At 40.5% G+C, this 23,369-nt stretch overlaps 1 protein-coding gene across 1 annotated transcript in view; it reads right to left on the reverse strand.

The window, feature by feature from the left end:
* LOC144791158 (anosmin-1-like) overlaps window positions 1–23,369 on the reverse strand; it is a 200,616-nt gene that overhangs the window by 19,009 nt on the left and 158,238 nt on the right. The window contains exons 7-10 of the mRNA XM_078665813.1: window positions 22,400–22,605; window positions 7,519–7,654; window positions 4,732–4,884; window positions 87–181 (exon numbers count right to left, since the gene is read on the reverse strand). Of these exons, the coding sequence (XP_078521939.1) occupies window positions 87–181; window positions 4,732–4,884; window positions 7,519–7,654; window positions 22,400–22,605 (590 nt within the window). The remainder of the gene's footprint in view (window positions 1–86; window positions 182–4,731; window positions 4,885–7,518; window positions 7,655–22,399; window positions 22,606–23,369) is intronic.

Consider the following 23,369-nt stretch of genomic DNA (forward strand, 5'->3'; position numbering starts at 1 on the left):
TCGTAGACTAATGTATTCTTTTTTCCATATCCACCATGATGTCAGTGTACCTGCTGTTACTGAGAAATAAGCTTCACCATATGTACCTGGACCGTTGCCCTTTCCTCGTCCGCTGTGCTGTTGCCCGCACAAATTTCAGGCTTCCATTTTATAAGGTAGGCACTGGACTCCCCGTGGTTGTCTGTAAATCAAATTTCACAAATGTTAGCATTTTCCCTTAATACATGAACTTCAAATGAAAACTTATCAGGCAGCTTTTCTTTTAAGGACTCAAAATATGAATTATTTTGTAAAGCCTTCTCTTTATATGTGAAATCAGTAGTTCAAGGGATCTGACTTTGAGTTTATTGAAACCTTTACATTAAGTTTATTTTCAAAGGTGGCTGCAAGTTGTCCACTCTGCAGTGACTTGTATACCTGCATCTTCACCAAAGATATTGTATTCAAGTATGCATCTATCATATAACACACACTGATATTGAAACAAATATTACAGCTTTGCTTGTCCTACCATAAGAAAGCAACATATACAAAGTTGTACTAAGTTGCTAAATTGAAATCTGCCCATTTAAGATGAAGTTTGGCTGATAGATCACACAATAAGTCACAATTGTAACATTCAAGGAGATTTAGGGCCCTGTCTATAAGTTGGCGGACAGCCCATTGTTTTTCCAGGGGAACGGAGTAATTTCTAAAGCAACAATGGTCCTTAAACAGAATTGTAAGAATTTACAGATAAAGTATAGTCTTCAATAAGCACTATATTCATTAGTGTCCAGCCGGACACATTTAATCAATCAAATAGAATTCACAAAATAATCGTAATGTTGTGGACAAATAATACAGTGGGACACAATCCTGCATCCAATTTACACGAAAGAACAAACAATGCAGTAGGACACAATCCTGTATCCGCTTTACACAGAAATAACATAAAAGGAAAAAGTGGGTTAAATACAAACAAAAAGTATTTTCAGGCAACAGTTTGGCGGGAGCTTAAGGTCAATGGAAACATATAGACAAGCTATCTGCGATAGTTAGCACACTAATAGGACACAATAGTCGACTGTGTGAAACTATACAGGTGGTCGACGGCATTTCGATCCCATAAGACGTATAGTGGGATCATCATCAGGACTTGTTGCAATTCACATGCCTGAATTGTATTACTGCCTTTGGTAATTTGTGAGACTAACGGCGTGTGGGCGAGGTTGCTGATGAGGTTATTTAGAAGAACAACCAGCCAAAAGTGGATGAACAAGGTACCACATCTTGGTTAAATGGTGAGACTTCTGGCGTGTAGGCAGGTTGCTATGAAAGTATTCAGATAAACAACCAGCGGATAAGGACAATGCCTTACGGGACCGCAAAATGGCTCTCGACCGCTGCCGAGCTGCTACGTAGACGGTAGTGGTCGGGAGCCATCGTGGAAGACATAGCATTACATCTAATTTAGAATCTTCTAAGATCATCTTTTGTTTACTCTCCAAACCCCTATGAGCATAAAGAAAAAGGCGAAGGAAGTCCAGGAGATGGAAACAAAAGGGGACTACTTCAGGTACTGACATGTCACTCGGCATTTCCTCTCGGCCACCTCAATCAGATAGCTCAGTGTTCCAGTTAATGTGACTTTGCTGTTACTTTCATATTTTTTATCGACACCAGGAAACTCCTGTTTAAGAAGCTCTTCTACCCAAGATGTGAAATACTGATATATGGCAGGCCCGGGTATACAGTTCACAAACTAACTTTAAAAGAACAACAAATTCAAGACAAAGCAAACACATACTGTCAGTGCTAACCCAGTAAATTACAATTCTAAAAAACAGTACGTTTTGCACAATAGCACTCTCATACGACATTTTTATATGGGAGTTACCACCTGTGGGAAAGTCATCCTTTTTTGCCCTGATCACCCCCATTTTTTTATTGATACTGGTGGTAACTGACTCTTGACTGTGTCCTGGGTCCTGCTAACCAGGCCCAGTGCCCTGCTTAAAAGGTATATGGTAATTAGATGTAATTACAATTAGTACTGACAACCTACCTGTAAGTCCCTAGTATAATATGGTAGGGCATGTAGGTTTAGAAGTCCAGCAGACTTAATGCTCTTAAGTGTGCACTGCTGTTTTGCCTGCAGTCATTTTAAAAGTCAGCCCTGCTTTGCACACTCCTTTTAAATTGAAATTATATGCAAATTCGACTTTTGATTTAAATGTTCTTCCAAAGTATGAAACTACGTTATCTGTACATATAAGTTAGGTGTCCCAGGTTAGGGTGCCATGTAAAATAGGCAGGGACATTTTAAAAGATGTTTTATTTGCCCTGCTGAGGTAAAAACTGCCAATTTCGTGTTTCCCCATGTTAGCATTTTAGTTCCGTCAGCTAACATGGGAATGCTTTAATAAAGTATAATTATTGACAGGAGTGAGCTAAACTTATATTTCAAGAACTTAAAAGCCTTGCCACTTTTGAATTTATCATTACTAGTACAGAAGAGAAGTTATAAAACTTTCTTTTCAGTGAGCCAAAATCCAGCCTTTTAGCAGCCACTCTTGATCAGACAGTCTTGCCAGGCCGAGCCAAACTGCTTTGAAGAGGTGACAAGTGGCCTGCATAGGGACAGAGGTTATCGAGGGGAGGAGGGGGTCGGAGATCTGCTGCAGCAGAGAACATGCTGGGAAAGGGGTTGGGTAAACAAACTGATCTTCAAAGAGAGCAGAACAGTAGTGCCGCAAGCCAGGCCTACCACCTTGTCCTGTACCCCAGCCAGATATGATTCCCAGGAATGGAATTTACACGAGATCTCCATGGAGATTAAAGGAAAAGGAGCCACATCAGTAGTTTGGCTTAACCCCATGGAGAAAGATTCTCCATCTTGAATTATAAAGTACAGTGCTTTGTAGGACAAGAATATGCCACACTATGAATGGAGGAAGCTGCCATATCTATGGGAGGCAACTTGTACCCCATTAGTCAGGATTGCCCCTCACTTGTAGCCCCAGAACACCATATAAATATGGAAGAGCTGCATAGCAACTCAGATCTGCTGCCTGAAAATACAAGAAGAAGAAGGACTGCCCTGCTGGAACCCTGGCATGCACCAAAAGGAATGCACCTGCTGCACACTAAGGAACTACAGCCCTAATGACTTTGCTCCAAAAAGAGAAGAAGTAAACTTCCTGAAAGCACAGGTTAAAAGAGCTCCACCTGCATCAACTCCCACAAGAATAGCCCAGCTGACCACCTTCAGATGAAGTTTAAAGGATTTGGCCAGGTGCACTGTGGAAACTGTAATCCCAACTTCCAAGGAGCAACTCAGAGAGTCTGGAACCTTGGATGTGTGTTTTGGACAATTTGAACCTTCAAGAGGAACTTCAGGAAGAAGTTCCGAGCAACTTTTGGAAAACGCTCCATAAAGTGACCGACCTGTCTTCGATTTAAGCTGACTAATAAAACCGCGGCCCAGCCTTGATTTCAGTTTTGTCCTGCTGTAAGCTCCAGAGCTCAAGACTTTAAGGATGTGACCAAGGACTCCTGCTGAGCCAAGCTGACTAAGCTGCTGCGGATCTGGCCAGCTGGAGGGGCCCGCTCGACGTCAAGAGAACATCCACCAGAAAAGTTTCTTAGTGCGAAGGTAAAGTTATGACCGATGCCTTCCGCTTAGTGCATCCAACCAGGGCTCCATATCGGTGGCCCTCAAACTTTGATTTTGTCTCGGTCAAGCACGACCAGATGTGCCAATTTGGAGCTATTGGTTTTTAAGCACTAAAAATTGTTTATTCTTTACAAATTCATATCTCCGGTTCCCTACATCTGATTATTTGTCGTTTTGGTATTATTTTAAAGATACAAATAGTTCCTATTTCTATAAATTGGTGTTGAATATTTATTGTGTGTTGTGTCTTACTTATTTAAGTATTGGTGTTTTTAAATGCTTTACACACCTGTCTCCTAAGTTAAGTCTGCCTGCTCGTTGCCCGCTACCAAGGGTTGACCAAGGGAATGATTTATTGAGATCTTGTCTGGGCCTTATATTGTGTTGGTGGCCTTATTGCTAGTGGCAGGTGTATACTTACTCCTACTAATAATCCACCTTCCAACACCACCAACCTGTACTTTGTGGGCCATGCCTTCACCCACTATTGTTCCCGAGCTCTGTCAGCCATTATGATGCAGGAGCCCAGCCCAATATCTATGTTTGTGAAAGAGCTCTATGTTAGTCTGTATTGTGAAGAAGCTGCTTAGATGGCTCAATTACATAGGTAATCCAATCAGCCAACATGATGCAAGGATTACCATAGGTCAACCATGTACAAGTTCACTTATGAGCATCCTGCACAGTTCCTACCAAAACCCAAACCCTTCAGGTCCCGTCCAAGAGTAAATTCCACCTGCCCGTAGACTCCCACAGGAACCCCCACCCCTTAGACCCATTTCACAGTACCTTCAACCCATAGACTCCTGCCCCAGAAATCAAAGCTGCAGACACATTTTGAGGGCTCTCACTCCTAGAATGTCCAGCCATTCACCTTCTTCTCATTGACACACCCTCTCCAGTATTCACCCATCAACAGTGTCAATCAATAGCATTCCCCTTGGTGTCTAGCTAGCTTGACATGTGACTGGTTCTGCACTCCCTTCAAACTTTCAGAGGCACTGACCAGTTTGAAACCCTGTGATTTCCACAGTGCTGTCAGCCTCTCATTCAACCTCATCTGATTTATGTACCTTCTGTTTTTTTCCAATAGATTTTTACTTGCAACTGGCCATCATGGTAATAAGGAGAGGCGGCTTCCACCTTCCTTATGGGCGACGCTTTGTGAAGCGCTGGTAACTCATTCGATACCACAGCATCAGGGTTCAGACTGCGATCTTTGAGATCTGAAAATGAAAGCACAAAACATTTATGTTTCACAAGTAGTGTAACCGACATCTCAAAATACCACTGGATCTAGAGAAACACTTCACTAGAGAACAGTCACACTAGTGTCAATATTCTAACCATGTGAACTGCTTTTAAAAATAAAAATAAAACACTGGTAAAAATATTATTGAGCTGAGCTATTATAATCGGGTCTAATTTTATCCTATTTAAAATGAGGATGACTATTCTGGTAAGGCGAGCACCAGGGTTGGCTGGTGAGCATTCAAATAATTGAAACTGAAACCCCCGGTTGAGCCTGTCATGAGAGCACAATCAACAGTAGTGAGTCCATCCCTCTCAACAGAGCTCCTATGACCCTCCAGATAAAAGTTTAAAAAAATTAGGACAAATTACGCATTTAAATTGGCTAAAATCACCAGGTCTTACAGGAAACTGCGACGTGCCATCCAAGAAATGTTGCCCTCTAACAGTGCTTTTGTGAGGGTTACAAGCACAGAATATTGGTAAAAAGGGACAAAATGCCATTTTACATCCAATGTCCCCAAGAGATTGTCTAAAGACTGTAGGCCTTTTTTAGAGTTTTATGTATGGGATACTCCATCAAAAATTTGGTAGATGTCTGACTGCTGTTTCAAAAGTGCGCTAGAGCATATGGTACTAGTATTACAGCACAAGGGACATCCACCACATTTTGATGGATTATCCTCTCTATCAAAGTATAAATATATAAATAAGGTCCAATGTTTAAATAATGAGACATTATACCTTGAAACAGTTTCCTATAATTTTTCAGATCCTATAAAGCATATGGCTGTACTTTTACTTACAACTTTCTTTCATTTTTCCATCCTGTCTCTTCTATAATATAAACGAGAATCTCTTTGGAAATCAAAGGAATGGAAAATGAAAATTTTTACAGATGACCAATATTATCCATTAAACACCTGAGCTATCGCTCAGGTTTCACATATTTTACAGGCACTTGTTGAATAAACAGAAGCAGATTTAACTGATATTAGTCATAGGTTTCAGAAAACAGGAATACATAGTAAGACACAGGGCATTAAAAGCTGTCAATTTAGATTAAAATATGTAACATGAACAAAGAAATAAGCAACACAACAGCAAGCAAAGTGCATTCTATAGTCAAAGAAACAAATTCATGCTGCCAGCATTAGAGGCCACCAAATTACTGCTGACATATAATTTTAAAGTAATTTGTAAATGCACTTAACTTGTGTTTTTGTGAAATGACCCTTATTGTCTGACAAATCCCACCTCTCACATTTATTTACCTAATGTTATCATTTTCATAACAATATACTAACTCTGTGCTCAAATTACAAATTTTCATTCCACTAAAAACACTGATAGGTTCTAAAATTTGATTGCAATTTTCAGACAATAAAAAAAACGAATTTTAGCCCAATCTCCAGTGCTTAATTTGAGCCGGTGGTTTCCGGTGCTCAGCACCGGCACTTAATTGTCAACACTGGCACTTATGACACTCTGCCACATGGTGGCACTGTTTGAAGTGCACAACAAGAGTTCTTTATTGAATCAATACACATTAAAAATTACTAATACCGGAAGGCCAAGCCATTATTATAGCTTTTTGGGCTTGGAATAGTCTGAATTGTCACATTTAGAGGATTGTGATGCTTTTTTTTGTGTTAGTACTGTCATTGGCAGCTCTGCCAGGAGCATTGGGTGGTGCAAGCGGCAGTTGCCTTGAGAGGGCCCTGGCACTTCTTTTTTTTTTTTACAAATTAAGCACTGCCAATATCAACCTGTCCATAGGAATCACTGGGATCCCATCAAGTGCTCTGGTGGCCCATATTTTGTAATGAAGATATTGTTAACATTTGTCTGACGTTTGTTCTATAGTTCCTGTGGACTCCGCACAAACACACCATCCAGTGACCATGATGGACAGCATGTATTTCCGCAATCGCCAGGTGAGGTTCTTGGCTTTCCATTGGTACCGCCTACACATGCCAATCAACAATCATGATGTGCAACCGGTATCTCCACCCCCTCCAACATGAGCATTTTATATTTGGATTATTTGTACTGCTTATGAATTATGGAATGGTTTTATATGCGGTGCTATTTGACCGTAGCGTGAAGTTTGCGTCACTTTAGGGATACTTTCCAGCACAAAACAAATTTAGCTCTGGAGAGAAAATCCCAATTATATATTTTGCACAGGTTTGCATCACTTTTTTGGTGGAAACCCAGTGTGAAGTTTTAGTAAAACTGGGGCTTTATTTCAGGGAGAGCATGTTGGAATCCACCATTGCAATTGGTAGTCCGTTAGAAATTTCAGTTCTCTCATTTGTATAATCCCTGGTAGGTTTTAGATTATTTTTTCAAATGTATCCTCAAAATGTTATGATGTTCCTTAAATTTCAAGGATATCTAATATTGCTGTAAACTCCAGAAGACACCCTTAGGCACAGATTTTAATATTTCACTCAACTGCTTGACGTAAGTGGTGGAGATTAAAAAAACGACTTTTTGCTCAGAAATTTCAACATCTAGGAAAACATTAAAATGTCTGTTCTTCTTGTTACTGACACTGAAGTTAGTATATTCACGATGAGTAAAGAAAGATGCATTTTTCTTACCCAAGAGCGGAGTATGTACATGAAGCAGAGATTTCGGGCTCTTGAGACGCTTCTGGCCCCAGTAAGATATTGCTTGCACCTGTACCAGGTACTCTGTGTTTGGCTGCAGTCCATCCAGTTCTATTTCCGGCTTCATCTAGAAAAAAAATAATATTTATTTTGCATACATATGCCAAAAGACTAGTGACGCGCGTATTGTATTTGTTACCCTTATGCACGGTTATAACTAGGACAGTGGGTTGCACACCTTTTAAACGCTGCAAATGTCTTGCTTGTTTATATTTAAACCTATTTACCTACTACCAGGGAGAGTCCTCGAGCCAAAGACCAACTAGCAAAAAAATCAGGGATTAATGATTGACAAATAAATGTGACCATTACATTGGCAAATTCAAATAAACTCATTAATACATTGTATTTGTTTTAATAATAAATAAAGATAATGCAAAAAGCTAATGCTTGGAAACTAACTAGTGATTGTAAATATTTACGTCAAATGTGATATACACTACTTCTCAAGTATGGAACTTGCGAATCAGAATGGAGTACAGGGGGGACACTTCCAATGTTGGAATAGTTCTGTCACATTTGCAATGCTTGTGCAACATTTATAACACTGCCTAGTTACAAATACATTTTCAAAAATGTTTTTTGGGTAAAAAAAAAATATATTGTAAAAATGCGTATGCACAGTTGGAAGCCATATAATAAGAATGTTTCATTAAGTCCAAAAGCATGTGTTGACATTGGACAGCATAAACAAATTACACTAATGTGGTGCATTAATACAAAATATCATAGGTTGTGCTTTGTCTAGATGCGGTATTCCCTTCTGAGTCCAGTTCTTTCGACTCAAAATATCTGATTGTCCCTCTTTGCGAGCATTTTTTCTTGTTCAAATTTCACCATATTGTTTTCGTTGAAATCTGAAGGGGAATTTTTTAATACGTGTTTTAAATTCCGAAAAACACAGATTCAGGATTAATACAGGACTCAGGATGAGGCCTTAAACCAGTGGGCAGATTTATGATTTGAGCACCAAGTAAACTACAGCAATCAAAGACGCTTTCAGTATTCACATGAAAATTGAGAGTCTTTAGTGAGGGTTCTGGCTGGAAACACTCACATGTGCAGCTGGCTGACATTTGTGTTAAAGATATTGAGTTACTTTTGGGATTGAACACCCTACAAAGTGATAGTAAATGGGTACTCTAGGAAAGAACTGGTCACCCCTCTCTTAAAGTTTGATGAAAAAAATAAATCTCTTGTTCAGATTCTATTATGATTCCAATATTGTTGAAGCAGCTAAGCACTCAGTCTGATGTTTATGCAGTCCTCCTAACATGTAGGTCAAGTTAATTTCCAGCTGACACATGTTTCGCTCTAAGATCATTGGCGGTAGAGCCTTTGCAATTCTGAAACATGTGTAATGTTGGACCATCATACCTGATTCAGTTAAGCACTTTGGTTCTTGTAAGATGAGCTGCTATATGTATGTGGTCCCGCTGTGGCGTAACGAAACGCGAGGGGGCCCCCTGCAAGGTATGTGGAGGGCCCCCTTCCGGACTCAATCAGAAGCTCTCCGTCCGAATTGCTGTGCTGAGGAGGCCCCTGGAGTTTGGGCACCCGCATCTCAGGGCTACAGGGGCCTGTGGTCCCGGTCTATGAGTCTGAATAAGAGTTGTATTTATCAGCCAGTCCTTGAGAGAGTGCCACCCGGTCTTTCTAAGAGCACATCATTTTAGTATACATATGCCTTGAAATAGCTCAGACTTTACCCCACTGTGTTTGCACTACTATCATAATCTTTGAGACCATTCTACCCTGTAACATGCGTTTCAATATTATGGCCCTGATCACAAATTTGGCGGACAGGGTTTCTCCATCAAAAATGTGACGGATTTCCTGTCTGCCAAATTACAATTCCATGATACCCTGAGGAACCTGTAATAGAGCGTATGGGATTTCCGTCACCTTTGTGACGGAGTATCCCATCCGCCAAACCCGTAATCAGGCCCTATGCCATGCTTTCCAATTTCATTTTGCAGCGCCACAGAGTTTATTATGCCTTACAAACTCCGGGCAGGACATTCAAGCATTGAAGAAAACAGGTTAGAATTAGATAAAAAGCGCAGTAGGCACTAACACAATAGAGAAATTGTTTTAAAAAAGATGCAAGATTGTCCTTTTTATGGGTAGCCCCAGGTAGACTATTCCACCATTTTGTAGCCCAGTATAAGAAATGTCTCCCTCCCTATCGCAGCTGCTTATTCATAGGGTTAGAGAGGAGAGGTTTCACTGATTGGCAGAATGCAAATGTTCTTCATCAGGTAAATAGTTAGAATGTTGGATGCAGCGTGAGGTTTAAAAGGGATACAGTGTAAACCACTTAATACTAGTGGTGGTTAATATTTAAAATTCAACTGCAAAGTTTAAATAGCAGAAATGTATGCAGCATCTCTATGAATATGTAAAAAAAAAACAGCAGGTGACATACAAACACCACACAGAGGCAATCAATCTCTTTTTATTAAAAAAGAAGGCCTACTAATCTCTGTTTGGCCATGACACCACAGACTCCTCTGCTAGATGATCTAAGAAGGCCGCTTAACCATTGGTGCCAAAGACCAACAATATCAGTGAAGCATCCTCAACCTGATCCAATCCAGTACCACACACTGACCAATCGGAACATGAAAAAGCATAGCCTCTGTACCTCTTGCTTGTCAATATCTAACATGCGGATTACCTAGTACTCGATTGGACTCAAGAAAGGCATGCAACTTTTGAAAAGCGTTTTAAGGGGGAAATGAATGTTACAAATAGATCAACTTGATAAAATGAAGCATTAACTATCCATGCAGTGTTTAATGAGTCTAGTGCACAGGGTGAAGCAAATTAGTTCTTTCTGTGTCACGGCTGATGAGCATAGGGTCAAAATGATGGAACTCTGGCACTGAGTCGCTGAAAACAAGTGAAGTTGTTTTCATTTACTTCATTATAATCATCAGATCTGCTTCCAAAATAAACAGAAGAGTAGATGGATAAAGCCCATTTTAAGTGGCCCAAGACTGTAGAGTTAGAGGTCAACTCCTCCATACACGTATAATGGGACTTCAACATTACCATTAGGTACAGAACTCATAACGGAATCCCATATTTTTATACACTTGCAAATAAAAGCAAGCAAAGCTTGATAAACTCTTGGATGACAGAACAGATGGAGCAGTTTTATGCTGTTCTGTGTATTTATGGACTTTAACGTTTCTTGTTCGATCTGTCAAAGACATAGATTAAGCCACCCCTGCTTCAATGAGTGCATTGTCAGGTTTTTAATTTGTTAAAAAAAAGTTCAGCTTGAGTCATAATGACATGACCTTTGTTCATGAATTTTGCAATTACTTCAGTAGGAATTTGTTTATAGATTTACCATGTTGTCATTATAAAAGGGCACAGTTGTCTATAATCATCTTATCCCAGTCTTAAAGGTAGTTGTCTTGACACCATTCAATAGAAATTAATAGCATGGTGTAAAACTCCAGAAATGAAACCAGTATCAAGGAGACAGATTGCACTTTTTGCTGTCAAAAGCCATCCACCCATCAAGGAAACTACATAAAATTAATAAGGAATTTTAGAACTCAGAATGTAGTGAATCAAAAGCGACTCGGCTCCCAGGAACTCTGTGACTTTCTGATTACTCACTTAATTACACAAGCCAAGCACCTGGAAAATACAACGAGAAGAAATGGGAATATAATCTTAGCCTCCTATTCAAACCTCTGGCTCACACAACAAGTCTCAATCTGGAATTGCTCTGGTTCAAATCCCAAAACTTCCAGGGGAGAACATAATACATTTGGTCCCATGAATTTGCGCTTTTAAGGGGGTTATAAATTCTAAACTTGGAGTACAGCACAAAATAGTTAGGAAGTGCAGATCAAAGGATGGCTTTTGCAAAAACATGTATTAAATACAGATCGATTACTTTACAAAAATGATGAATATGGTTCCTGGATCAGGAAATACCCAATAATTATTTAATACAGCTTAAATGAGATAAAAGGTATGTGAACATTTGACCCAAAATGAAACCAATTAGATTCCACATTTTAGCTCCAAAGTAGCAGGGTAATTTAGGGATTTGGCAGAGAGGAATAATCACAGTAAATCCACGGTTCTCCTGTTTCACCAAACCCATAGTTCCTCTGCTGCATCTGGAGGTTGGGAAGCACCCATTCTCAAACAGGTGAGTCTCAGTGGGCAATGCCACAAAAAACCTTCTGCAGGCAACCACACCACACATCCATCACAGGCTCGCAGGCTAATGAAAATCAGAAATCTCACGTTATTTAGGACGGGGATTTCAATTTCTTTTTTCTTGACCATAGGAATGGTTCACTTGTCCAGAAAAAAAGCCAACATTTCCTTGACATGCCTTGGGAAAATGTTTCAGGTTCATGTCTTTTTGTTTTTTTATAAATCAATCCGCACTTGGAGATTTTGAATCTGAGAAACATCAGCATTACAGAGCGGAACCATAACTTAGTGGCCCATCTTAGCAATAATTGTTTGCCAACAGTGCTCCTGCAGTGTCAATGAGATGCACTTTAGGCAAAAAGGGTCCACCCACCCAGCAGACAACTTTCTATTTGGTGGGTGGGTTGGTACACGTTGATAGGGCCTCTGCACCCCGAGCCTTTATGCGGCCCACCCCGCAAAACAGAAATGATGCTCTAGCCATCTTTACATCTGTTTGTCAGAACACTGCCTACAGAAATATCGAAAGATTCTGGGAAACCAAACATGAAAGTTTGGTTGCATCAACAAACCATATGATGCTAGGCATGATAGATGACTGGCAGACAAGTTTTTTTAGTTGGGGTCATTTGTTTTGTTGATGATCTTGGTGACTGTGTCCTATAAGACTGGCTACATTTTGTCCAAGATATGCTGGATTATTAATAGCACACTGAGACCCTGATGAAGGGCAGCATCCTGGACAATATTCATCCACAGTAAAGCAACTTAATCACTGAACAAGGACATCAGAATGTTGTATAGCTGTTTTGATGGTTTCATGCGTGGTGCATCAGCAAGTGATAAGGCCAATTCTTCATAACTCACAAGAGTGCTTTTGCTTACTTATCTGTTTCCGCAAAGCACATGATGTTTGATTTGCATGTGGACACAACTTCTTCCAAAGGTTTCCAGAGAGGTGGACCACTTTGTTTCATGAGCCAGAGTTCTTTTTAGAACTATTTGTTTTGAAAAGCTTTTAGGTGATTTAGCTGGCAGGCTTGTAACAGTAGATACAGAGAAGAGAATTTTTCCTAAGTGAAGGGCCCATACTGTTGGCAAGAGGTGGTGCTCCTACTGATGTATGGAATGTCCCAGGTGGACGCTATGCTCCGCTGTTGGAAGATTTGGATACCACTAATAAGGTCAATGTGCTCTGAAACCCCAGTATAAATCCAGGTTCTGTCTTTAACTCTACATATGTTTTAACTCTCAAAGCACTTGGTCCTCCAGTAAAAAGTATGTTCTATGTTACAATACTTTCCATGTTATTTATGGTGGGCCAGCAATTTCCGGTTCCAGTCGTTGAAGACATATGTGCATATTACCTTTCCTAGGGAAGGCATTCAGAGTCACCGTACTAAGATTATGTGGTGACATGACTTGTGTTAGAGCTGAGCCTTCACCATAGTAGCATACACATCACTGTAGTGAAGTTACATTTAACCTGCAGCTCAGTCTGGAGTATTTTATTCTGAGTTTCCCAGTAATTCTGGTGGGATGAGAGCAGCAGGAATCTCCTTGTGAAAAACTTTGGGAAAACATGCAGGAACTGACACAGGTCATACAGGCCCATGTATGTGATTCTCCGATAATACATGATAGGGACTATCTTCGTCTTCCCCTGGAGGTACCGATGCTGTGGATATCAGTATCTCCTTTGAGCCGCAGGGTGGGAATTACACCAGCACGTAATGCTACCCTAAGTGTGAGACTTGGTCCATGAGAAAGAAGGGACCTTTTAATGAGTGTCAAACAAGGATTACAATACTTGACCTTAACATTCACTCACCTGCAGTCCCTGGCTCTGACTGCGGCTTCAAGAATGAAGGTCGCTTCCTGTGAGTGGAAGGCATGCTGCGGGGGGATGCAGAGGTGGAGACTACTGCGCTTACTCAGAGGAGAGGTAGGAGCAGTACCCGCACAAAGGCAGTGTAGCTGCACACTAGTCACCTCTAAACCAAGCAAAGCCAGGTGGCAAACCCTCTGGGACCACTTATGTCCTCCTACTCCTGTACCCACAGGCCAGATGCAGAAGTGTGGTTGGGCATTACAACACAGTCACACCTGACAATGGAATCTGCAAAGCAGGGGAAGGGTGAGAGCATGTGAGGGGGCACTCTGAGCCTGTACAAACATAAAGGTCAGGGAACCCCTCAGATTAGAGTATTTAATCACTTACAGTATCCTGGGACACATTATTTGGAGGTTTGTGGTCCAGCACAATTTTAACAGCAGCTTGTTTTCTTTCCGACGCATGATGGGAATATTCCCAGGGGCCATCTTCTGGTGGACATATTTCCACGCGCACAATTCTTGAGCACTGCTCCTCTGGCAGCCTGGTGGGACTGTACTCAGTGTGAAGACAACTTCATGCTGGCCATATGGGTCGACTGACAACAAGAAGTAATTTTCATGCTGGCATAATGCAGTTTCATGGTGCTAGAGGGAAAAGGTTACTGGTGTGAAGGCACATTTATGATCATATTAAAAAGGTAGAGGTGGTGTAATTTCATGCTGATGTGAGTGCAATTTCCTTCTCCTGTGGGACTGTTTACATATCTTTTATAAGGGATTTTATGATTATTATTGAACTTGAATCCATGTTTTTGGCCAATAGCATTGTATGAGAGACCTGCTCTCTGCCTTTCCTAAATATATATATAACAAAACATTATTTGATAAGCCTCCACCCTTCCCGCTGACCTCTACATTGTTTCTCCTATATTTAACGTTTTGATAAAAAAAATAAAAAGCTGCGCTTGTTGCCCCTTAAACAATCAAACCCATTTTATCTAAAATGTGTCCTGTGCTTGAATATGCACCATTTTATTCTCTTTGTGCAGAAAGCATTTCTATTAGAACTCCTACGTGTCCTTTATTGTTATTTTTTATCTAAAATATATCCTGTTTAATGGGAAACAATACAGGCGTTAAAAAGAACAAATTTACTAATGCTGTGTGAAAATAGTTTTGACAAAACTCTCCATTGTGTTAATACGTGCTTATCAAACAAGTTTTTTGACAAATAAATAGACTGTGGTGCTTTAAGAATTCACCACGTTCCTCAATTTTTTGAGAGAACTTCTAACTCTCTCTACGATTGTTTCTCTAAAATCTATATTTTTAAAATGATGCCCAGATCCAGGGGCAGCTCACCAATATGGGGGAAGGCCCCCCCCACACTTATTTTACTGCTTTCTAATGTTTTTCTACTTTAGCTAATTAGCGGTAAAATGAACAAAAAAAAATCCTGATAGTACCAGTTGGTTGATTGCTTGGCTGCCTGTCTGTCATACTGAGGGGAGGGTGGCCGTCCAGGTTTCATCACTGGGGGGGGGGGGAGGGGGTGACAAAATGGCAAACAAATATGTTTTAAACACAACATTTTGCCATTTTGTCAAAACACATATTTTTGCCATTTTGTCAAGCCTGGTGTGACAAGAAATTTTCCGCACCGGGTACCACCTGACCTTGCTACGCCACTGGCAGGTAGTACGGAAGCATGTAGCTTCTCGTGCACTTATGCGCATGCACAAGCCAGATGAGGCCTGTGAGTTCATCATCTCATCAAAGTCACAACTTCCTATGCTCATGACCTCCCTCTGGAAGTAAAGTTAGCCCTGGGCCCTTAAGGCCTCATCGCTGCAGTGCCAAGATAGATATCTCCATCAGGGTCTGGAGGCTCAGCAATACCCATCCTTTCACAACGTACCACAGGCTTGGGTGGTTGTTAGCTAGCACCTCACTAACACCACCCCAACCTGTGACGAGTTGTGAAAGAGAGGCCTTAACACAGGAGAGGCAGCATTTAGAAAGGCAATGTCCTGCAGCTTGCCTCCTGCATAGGCACGAGTTGTGATAATGTGCTGTGCAAGTGCCAACCCTGAATTTCCTGTGCTTTGCTAAGTTATTGTGCGTTACTAAAGTGCGCAGTTCATACAGAACAGCCCCAGCCAGCTAGGAATAATGTGTGGGCATCTGCAAAGTTGTTGGTGTCCTACGTCTGACAGTGAGAAGAGTTCTGCTAGGGTGGTACGATAGCTGAATGTATGATGTTACTACGCGATCATGTTGATCGCGGTATGTTACAACGCAGGTTTTACAACGCAAGTCGTTTCAACGACTTGCGCTGGACTTAGGAATAGTACGATTTACAATTCCACCACCAGTCTACATACAGTAGGGAAGGTGTTGGAATAGTAAACCATACTATTCCTTAGCTTACAGCGCCATCCAGCGCAAGTCGCCGAAACGACTTTTGTTGTAAAGCCCGCGTTGTAAACCTATTGCGGTGAAACGCCCGCTTTGTAAAGGTCGTCTCCCAAGATAGCTGAGTGGTCTGCTTGCTCATTGCAGAGAACTGTAAGAAGCATGCAAGTTACTATTTTGAAACTTGGCAGCCTGTTTAATGCGTCTAAGAACAATAACTACTTTCAATACGTAATTTAGTTTATGGTATAATGAGTGTGGTAACGTTATCTGTTTTTTAAATTTTGCAAATTTCATGTGGAAGTGCTTCAATAAACGCTGCATATAAATGCCCATGTATATATATATCCAGTGATCAAGGTCTGAGTAGCAGGACCGAAATGCGTTGGGCATGGCAGAAATTTCCCTGCAATAAATTGCCATTGAACCTGAAACCTGGGAGTGTGCGACCCTTATCTTTGTTTCGGCAAAATCTGATACATGTATGAATCTATGACATAATATCGACAGACAGAATATCTACATACAAAATTATCGACACAAAAATATCGACATCAAAAATATCGGATTTATATCTTCATAAAGGTAAGTACAAAAATATCAAAATTAAAAATATCGTTTTTTAAATGTATTAATAATAATGTAAAAATAATTTAAAAATACATATAATTTTACAAATATTAAATATAAACATTAAAACATATTTACAAAATAATAACTAATACATATACATTTAAAATAAATTTAAAACTCTACATATAAATTAATATATATACTTACTCCACATATTGCGACAGTAGGAAAAGCATTGGATAGCGTAGGGGTAAAAATTACTATTCCCACTCCAGAGGGTGCAACAGTAGGGAAAGCGTTGGATAGCGTAGGGGTAAAAATTACTATTCCCACTCCAGAGAGTGCAACAGTAGGGAAAGCGTTGGATAGCGTAGGGGGGAAAATTACTATTCCCACTCCAGAGAGTGCAACAGTAGGGAAAGTGTTGGTTAGCGTAGGGGTAAACATTACTATTCCCACTCCAGAGAGTGCAACAGTAGGGAAAGCGTTGGATAGCGTAGGGGGGAAAATTACTATTCCCACTCCAGAGAGTGCAACAGTAGGGAAAGCGTTGGATAGCGTAGGGGTAAAAATTACTATTCCCACTCCAGAGGGTGCAACAGTAGGGAAAGCGTTGGATAGCGTAGGGGTAAAAATTACTATTCCCACTCCAGAGGGTGCAACAGTAGGGAAAGTGTTGGTTAGCGTAGGGGTAAACATTACTATTCCCACTCCAGAGAGTGCAACAGTAGGGAAAGCGTTGGATAGCGTAGGGGGGGGAATTACTATTCCCACTCCAGAGAGTGCAACAGTAGGGAAAGCGTTGGATAGCGTAGGGGTAAAAATTACTATTCCCACTCCAGAGGGTGCAACAGTAGGGAAAGCGTTGGATAGCGTAGGGGGGAAAATTACTATTCCCACTCCAGAGAGTGCAACAGTAGGGAAAGCGTTGGATAGCGTAGGGGTAAAAATTACTATTCCCACTCCAGAGGGTGCAACAGTAGGGAAAGCGTTGGATAGCGTAGGGGTAAAAATGACTATTCCCAGTCCAGAGGGTGCAACAGTAGGGAAAGCGTTGGATAGCGTAGGGGTAGAAATTACTATTCCCACTCCAAAGAGTGCAACAGTAGGGAAAGCGTTGGATAGAGCAGGGGTAAAAATTACTATTCCCACTCCAGAGAGTGCAACAGTAGGGAAAGCGTTGGATAGCGTAGGGGTAAAAATTACTATTCCCACTCCAGAGAGTGCAACAGTAGGGAAAGCGTTGGATAGCGTAAGGGTAAAAATTACTATTCCCACTCCAGAGGGTGCAACAGTAGGGAAAGAGTTGGATAGCGTAGGGGTAAAAATTACTATTCCCATTCCAGAGGGTGCAACAGTAGGGAAAGCGTTGGATAGTGTAGGGGTACAAATTACTATTCCCACTCCAAAGAGTGCAACAGTAGGGAAAGCGTTGGATAGCGTAGGGGTAAAAATTACTATTCCCACTCCAGAGAGTGCAACAGTAGGGAAAGCGTTGGATAGCGTAGGGGTAACAATTACTATTCCCACTCCAAAGGGTGCAACAGTAGGGAAAGCGTTGGATAGCGTAGGGGTAAAAATTACTATTCCCACTCCAGAGAGTGCAACAGTAGGGAAAGCGTTGGATAGCGTAGGGGTAACAATTACTATTCCCACTCCAGAGGGTGCAACAGTTGGGAAAGAGTTGGATAGCGTAGGGGTAAAAATTACTATTCCCACTCCAGAGGGTGCAACAGTAGGGAAAGCGTTGGATAGCATGGGGGTAAAAATTACTTCCCACACTACTCCCCCTTTAACACACAACACACTACACATACAAAAAAACACAATTAATATAAATATCAATTAATAAAAATTATTATTATTAAATTGATGTAATTATAAATGAACTAATTAACACATATTAATTACCAATTAATTAACAATAAATACCAATAAATAAATACAATCTCTTTAATTAATTACATTTAATTATATCACACCCTGTTCACCTATAAACACACAAACCCACTACACATAAATAAATCACATCATTTAATCACTTAATAATAATTAATTACCAATTAATTATTAATTAACAATAACAAAAAATTAAATATATTAGCACATTAACTCTAATTAATTTAATTAACTAATTAATAATAATTAATTACCAATTCATTATTAATTAACAATAACAAAATATAGTAAATACTACTACATTAACTCTAATTATTTCAATTAACTAATTAATAATAATTAATTCCCAATTATTTATTAATTATAAATATTTTAAAAATATATTTATTAATTAATTATTATTAAATTACTTCCCACCCTATTCCCCTATAAACCCACAACCCGCTCTGATACTAAAACGCAAAATGTAAACAAAATTACTAATTTCCAAACATACATTAGAAAACATATTTAACAAACATATAAACATAATAAAATACATAACACTAAACAAAATTTCGATATTAGTAAATTTCGATATTAGTAACATACATACCTTAAAAAACGATATTCTGTCTATCGATATTTTGCACATCGATATTCTATACCATCGAAATTAAAACATCGATATTATTGTATGTCGATATTTTAATTTCGATATTTTGTCTCTCTACCACATGTATATATATATATACACACACACACGTACTGAAGGTGCTGCATTCTTAATACATGTGTAAAGAAAATGGATATGATTGATGACCAATGGTGATTGGTCAATCTGTTACAGGTGCATTTTTTTAGTTAATCTGCTCGTGTCCGAAAAAGTTTGTCCGTGCCTGCTGAGAAAAAAGCCTTCTGTTATGGGCTCATCCACCCTGGAGGCGGTGGGCATGGTACCTTGTAGTTTGCCACCATTGCAGCCATGCTTTTGCAAGAGGCTTATTGCAAGCGCAAGCCTACAGAACACCCTCCTGGGTCACATGCTCTCCCCAATGTGACTTATCCACAGTGGGGACGTCACTAGAGTTTCAATTACTCAGCAGTAATCTTTATTACCTTGATTCATAGCCCCCCTCGTCGCAGTCCTGACGTATCAAGGCATTCTGGCTACAGGCAGAATGCTTATACTCTATGGGATGTATTCCCAGCTTTCTATGTCCTCTTTCTACTTCTACAAGAATTTTGCAGAACACCCCAGCTCCTGTATATGACATGACCAAAGATTGGAGGTGCAAAATAGAGGAGGGAGGGAGGGTTGTGGACTGAGACAAGGAGAACTATGAGTCAGGGTACTAAAGATTACCGGTAAGTAATTGAAACCAGTGCCTAATTTGTAAAATAATAAGTGCCAGGGCCCTAACCAGGAGGCCACTGCAGCTTGTGCCACTCATTGTCCGACATCGTACCGAAACAACTACTAACCATCTCTCTCACCTGCAAGCACATCAGTTATGATTATTTCAGGTCCCAAAAGCTAAAGGAATGCTGGGGAGGCAGGTATTAGTAATTTTTTTATTGTATATTGTATTCATAAACAACCGTTGTTCTGCTCCTCTTTAAATTAGATAAGCAGCGCCACCATGTGGCAGACTGCCATAAGTGTGGTGCTGACAATTAAGTGCCGTACCGAGCACCTGAAACCAATTAAGTGGCGGTGCAGAACACCGGAAACCACTGGCTCAAATTAAGCACTGATTGAAATATTACCCCCATCTTGTCCTCCTCATCCCAGTTCTTATGTAGTGAGGATGTACCAAGCTTTAAAAATAATAATAACCACCAAGCAGACAAGGTAGAGGGCGCTAATCCTTGCAAACTCTGTTTGGAGCAGTGTTATGACTGATTTGCATATGGCTTGGTCCAATTAGAGGTGGCATGGTGTGCAAAATAACAATGGTTTGGGATGTGGCCCAAATAATTACCAGTGGTTGAGATTAATTCAAACATTGCATCCATTACTTTTATGTATACTTTAGTGTGTCGCCCTAAGAGGGATGGTATGCCCAGACATGGGTCATGGGAACACTGTGTCAGTGGAACCAAGCTGTACCAAGTTGATGAGACCATAGCAGGGCGAAACCTGTTCTGGGTGGATCGTGTTCCAGTTCAGGGAGAAACTGCCTTGGCAGTTCAGGCTGGACTGTCCCGATTGGAGCAGGGTTAAGACTGATTTGTATATGGTTGTGTTCAATCTGAGGTGTAATGGTGTGCAGAATAACAATGGATTGGGATGCGGCACAAGTAATTACCAATGGCTAAGATTAATTCACGCATTCCAAGCATCACTTTTCTGTATAGTTTAGTGTGTCACCCTAAGTAATTTGGGTATTCCCAGACACAGGTCCCATGCACACAGTCACTGGAACAAACCTTTCCCCGGATGATGAGCCATTAACTAGGGTGAAACAGGTCCTGGGTTGCTTGTGTTCCAGTTCAGGGAGGACCAGGCTTGGCAGTTCAGGCTGGACTGTTCCGATTGGAGCAGGGTTCAGACTCACTGGCTTGTGGCTGGGTCCAAACTGTGGTGGCCTGGTGTGCAAAATAAGGATGCGCCCCTAGTAATTACCAGTGGCTGAGATTAATCCAAGCATTCCATCCATCACTTTTTTGTGTACTTTTATGCTATCTAGAGTAAGACATTATTGGCCCATCAAAAGCACTACCCCTGCATGACAAAAATTCCTTGAAGGTTGGGCCAGTATCCTCTGATTAAACCCCTCACTTCTTTTCTCTGCCTTTAGTGCACTCTGATTGCACTGCATTTCGGCAGGAAAACACATTTCAATATTGATCTGTGCAGGAGTGCAAATTTGCAATTTTTTTTCACCAGTGACCGGAGGAAAGGGGGAGGCATCCACTCACTAAAATTAGTACGGGGAAGCCGTCCACCCCGACTTGTGCTCAGTATATGGATCACATGACAGACACATAATCCTCCATCCTGAGTAGTGTGATACCCACCACAAATGCACATGGGTGCGTGCCTATTAATTGGCAGTGCTTAATTTGTGTAAAAATAATAATAATAATAATACTTTTCGGGGCCTAAAATATCTTAGATGCCGGAGGCGGTGCTGCTGAATGTCAGTTTGGCTGACTACGAAGGATGCCTATTTTTGTTCCACTTTGCGCTCTGGTCTTCAATCAACTGCAATTCTAGTCTCTTTACTTCACTCTTGGAGATTCTTTTTCATCCTGCTTTCTCCTTTTGTCATTGTTTTCCTACCTTTCTCCATTGTCTGCCTTATTCTCTCTCTTGCTCTGAGTCAAAGTCTGATGATGAAAAATAAGTCCTGATCCCCAAAAATGAGTGCAGCTGCCCACGACATCCAACCACCAGCCTAAATGAATCACTGCAAGTAGGACTTCCAAATAAAATATGCCCCCCCCCACTCCTTCAGGCCATTAGAACTGTGCCATGCTCCTAGATGGATGTATGTCATCACAACGCATGCTTTTACTCTGCATGCCATTACAACGCAGTTTTTACAACGCAAGTCGTTACAACGACTTGCGTTGGGGGGCACTGGATAGTGGAATAGTTTAATTTTCTATTCCAACGCCAGTCCCCGTGGATAGTAGGGAAGGTGTTGGATAGAAAATTAATCTATTCCGTATCCTCCAGCGCCCTCCAGCGCAAGTCGTTGTAACGACTTGCGTTGTAATAGCTGCGTCGTAATGGTAGTGCGGAGTAAAAGTTGCGTTGTAAAGGATGTTTCCCCTCCTAGATGGTCTATTGCCTTACCCTTGCCTTTTCAATTCCTATAGTGAATAAAATGTTATTAGGAATTCAGAAATGGGTTTCCCTAATCATATAAGGTGCTTACTGGACACACATAGTAACAGTCATACGCACACCATCTGACAGCCTCCAGTGGTCCTTCTTTGCCAGTAGGATGTGTTTCCGGGGCATCCAGTAGTTCCAAGAGATTTTGTAGTGATGGATTTCCAAGTCTTCCTCCTGAGGTGAATCCCAGGAAATTATGACGCCAAAGGTGCCGTCCGCACTTATCGTAAAATTCCCACTTTGGAGATCCCTGGGAGAATTTGGAGGCAATGGATCTGTGTAAAAAAATCATATAATCGCAGTATATTAATACTTGCATTAATGGTGAAAAATATTATCAGTGAGTAGGGATTTCATATAAAAGATGCTGTATCGCTCTGAATCTTGGGTACATGCATTAATGGCTGTGGTAATAGCGCACCGGCAAATTGCAACACCAATTGGAGTTAAATTCTGCAGGTAAGGTCCTGAGATTTTAAGTAACTGTCATCCTGTTTCATTGGTCCCTTATCTTGGCAAGATTCTGGGGAAATCTGTGCTTATCCAACTTCCAAAGTATGTTGAATGTAATCACATCATAACTCCTTTGTTGCTGAGGCTTACTGCCCACCAAAAGTGCTGAGCCCTTTTTCTGATGTATAGGGCAATTTGCACTGAAGACTTTCGAACTTTTTTCTCTTTGTTTCTCACATTTTGCTGATTCTAAAGGTTTCCCGAGTTTTTGGACTGCCCTGGATAAAATAACCATATAAAGTCACTTTTTTTTTTTAATGGGAAAAAATGTGCTGTGTGAGAAAGTGTATGTTTATTTTTTTTTTTTAGAAAAATCACATCAACAAAAAGTTTGCTGTGCTCAGATTACAATCTTCCTAGCATTTAGGAACAGCCTAAGTTGTAAGACAAAATCATATTCACGGATAAAACAAAGGTTAAATCGACATTAAAGTTAGGTATTCAAATAACACAAAAACGAATCTTTAAATAACAAAAGACACTGAAATTCACCAGTTAAACTTTACAGAGCTAACTATAACTTGTG

The sequence above is a fragment of the Lissotriton helveticus genome, chromosome 11 (assembly GCF_964261635.1).
Source record: "Lissotriton helveticus chromosome 11, aLisHel1.1, whole genome shotgun sequence".
NCBI classification, from domain to species: Eukaryota; Metazoa; Chordata; class Amphibia; order Caudata; family Salamandridae; genus Lissotriton; species Lissotriton helveticus.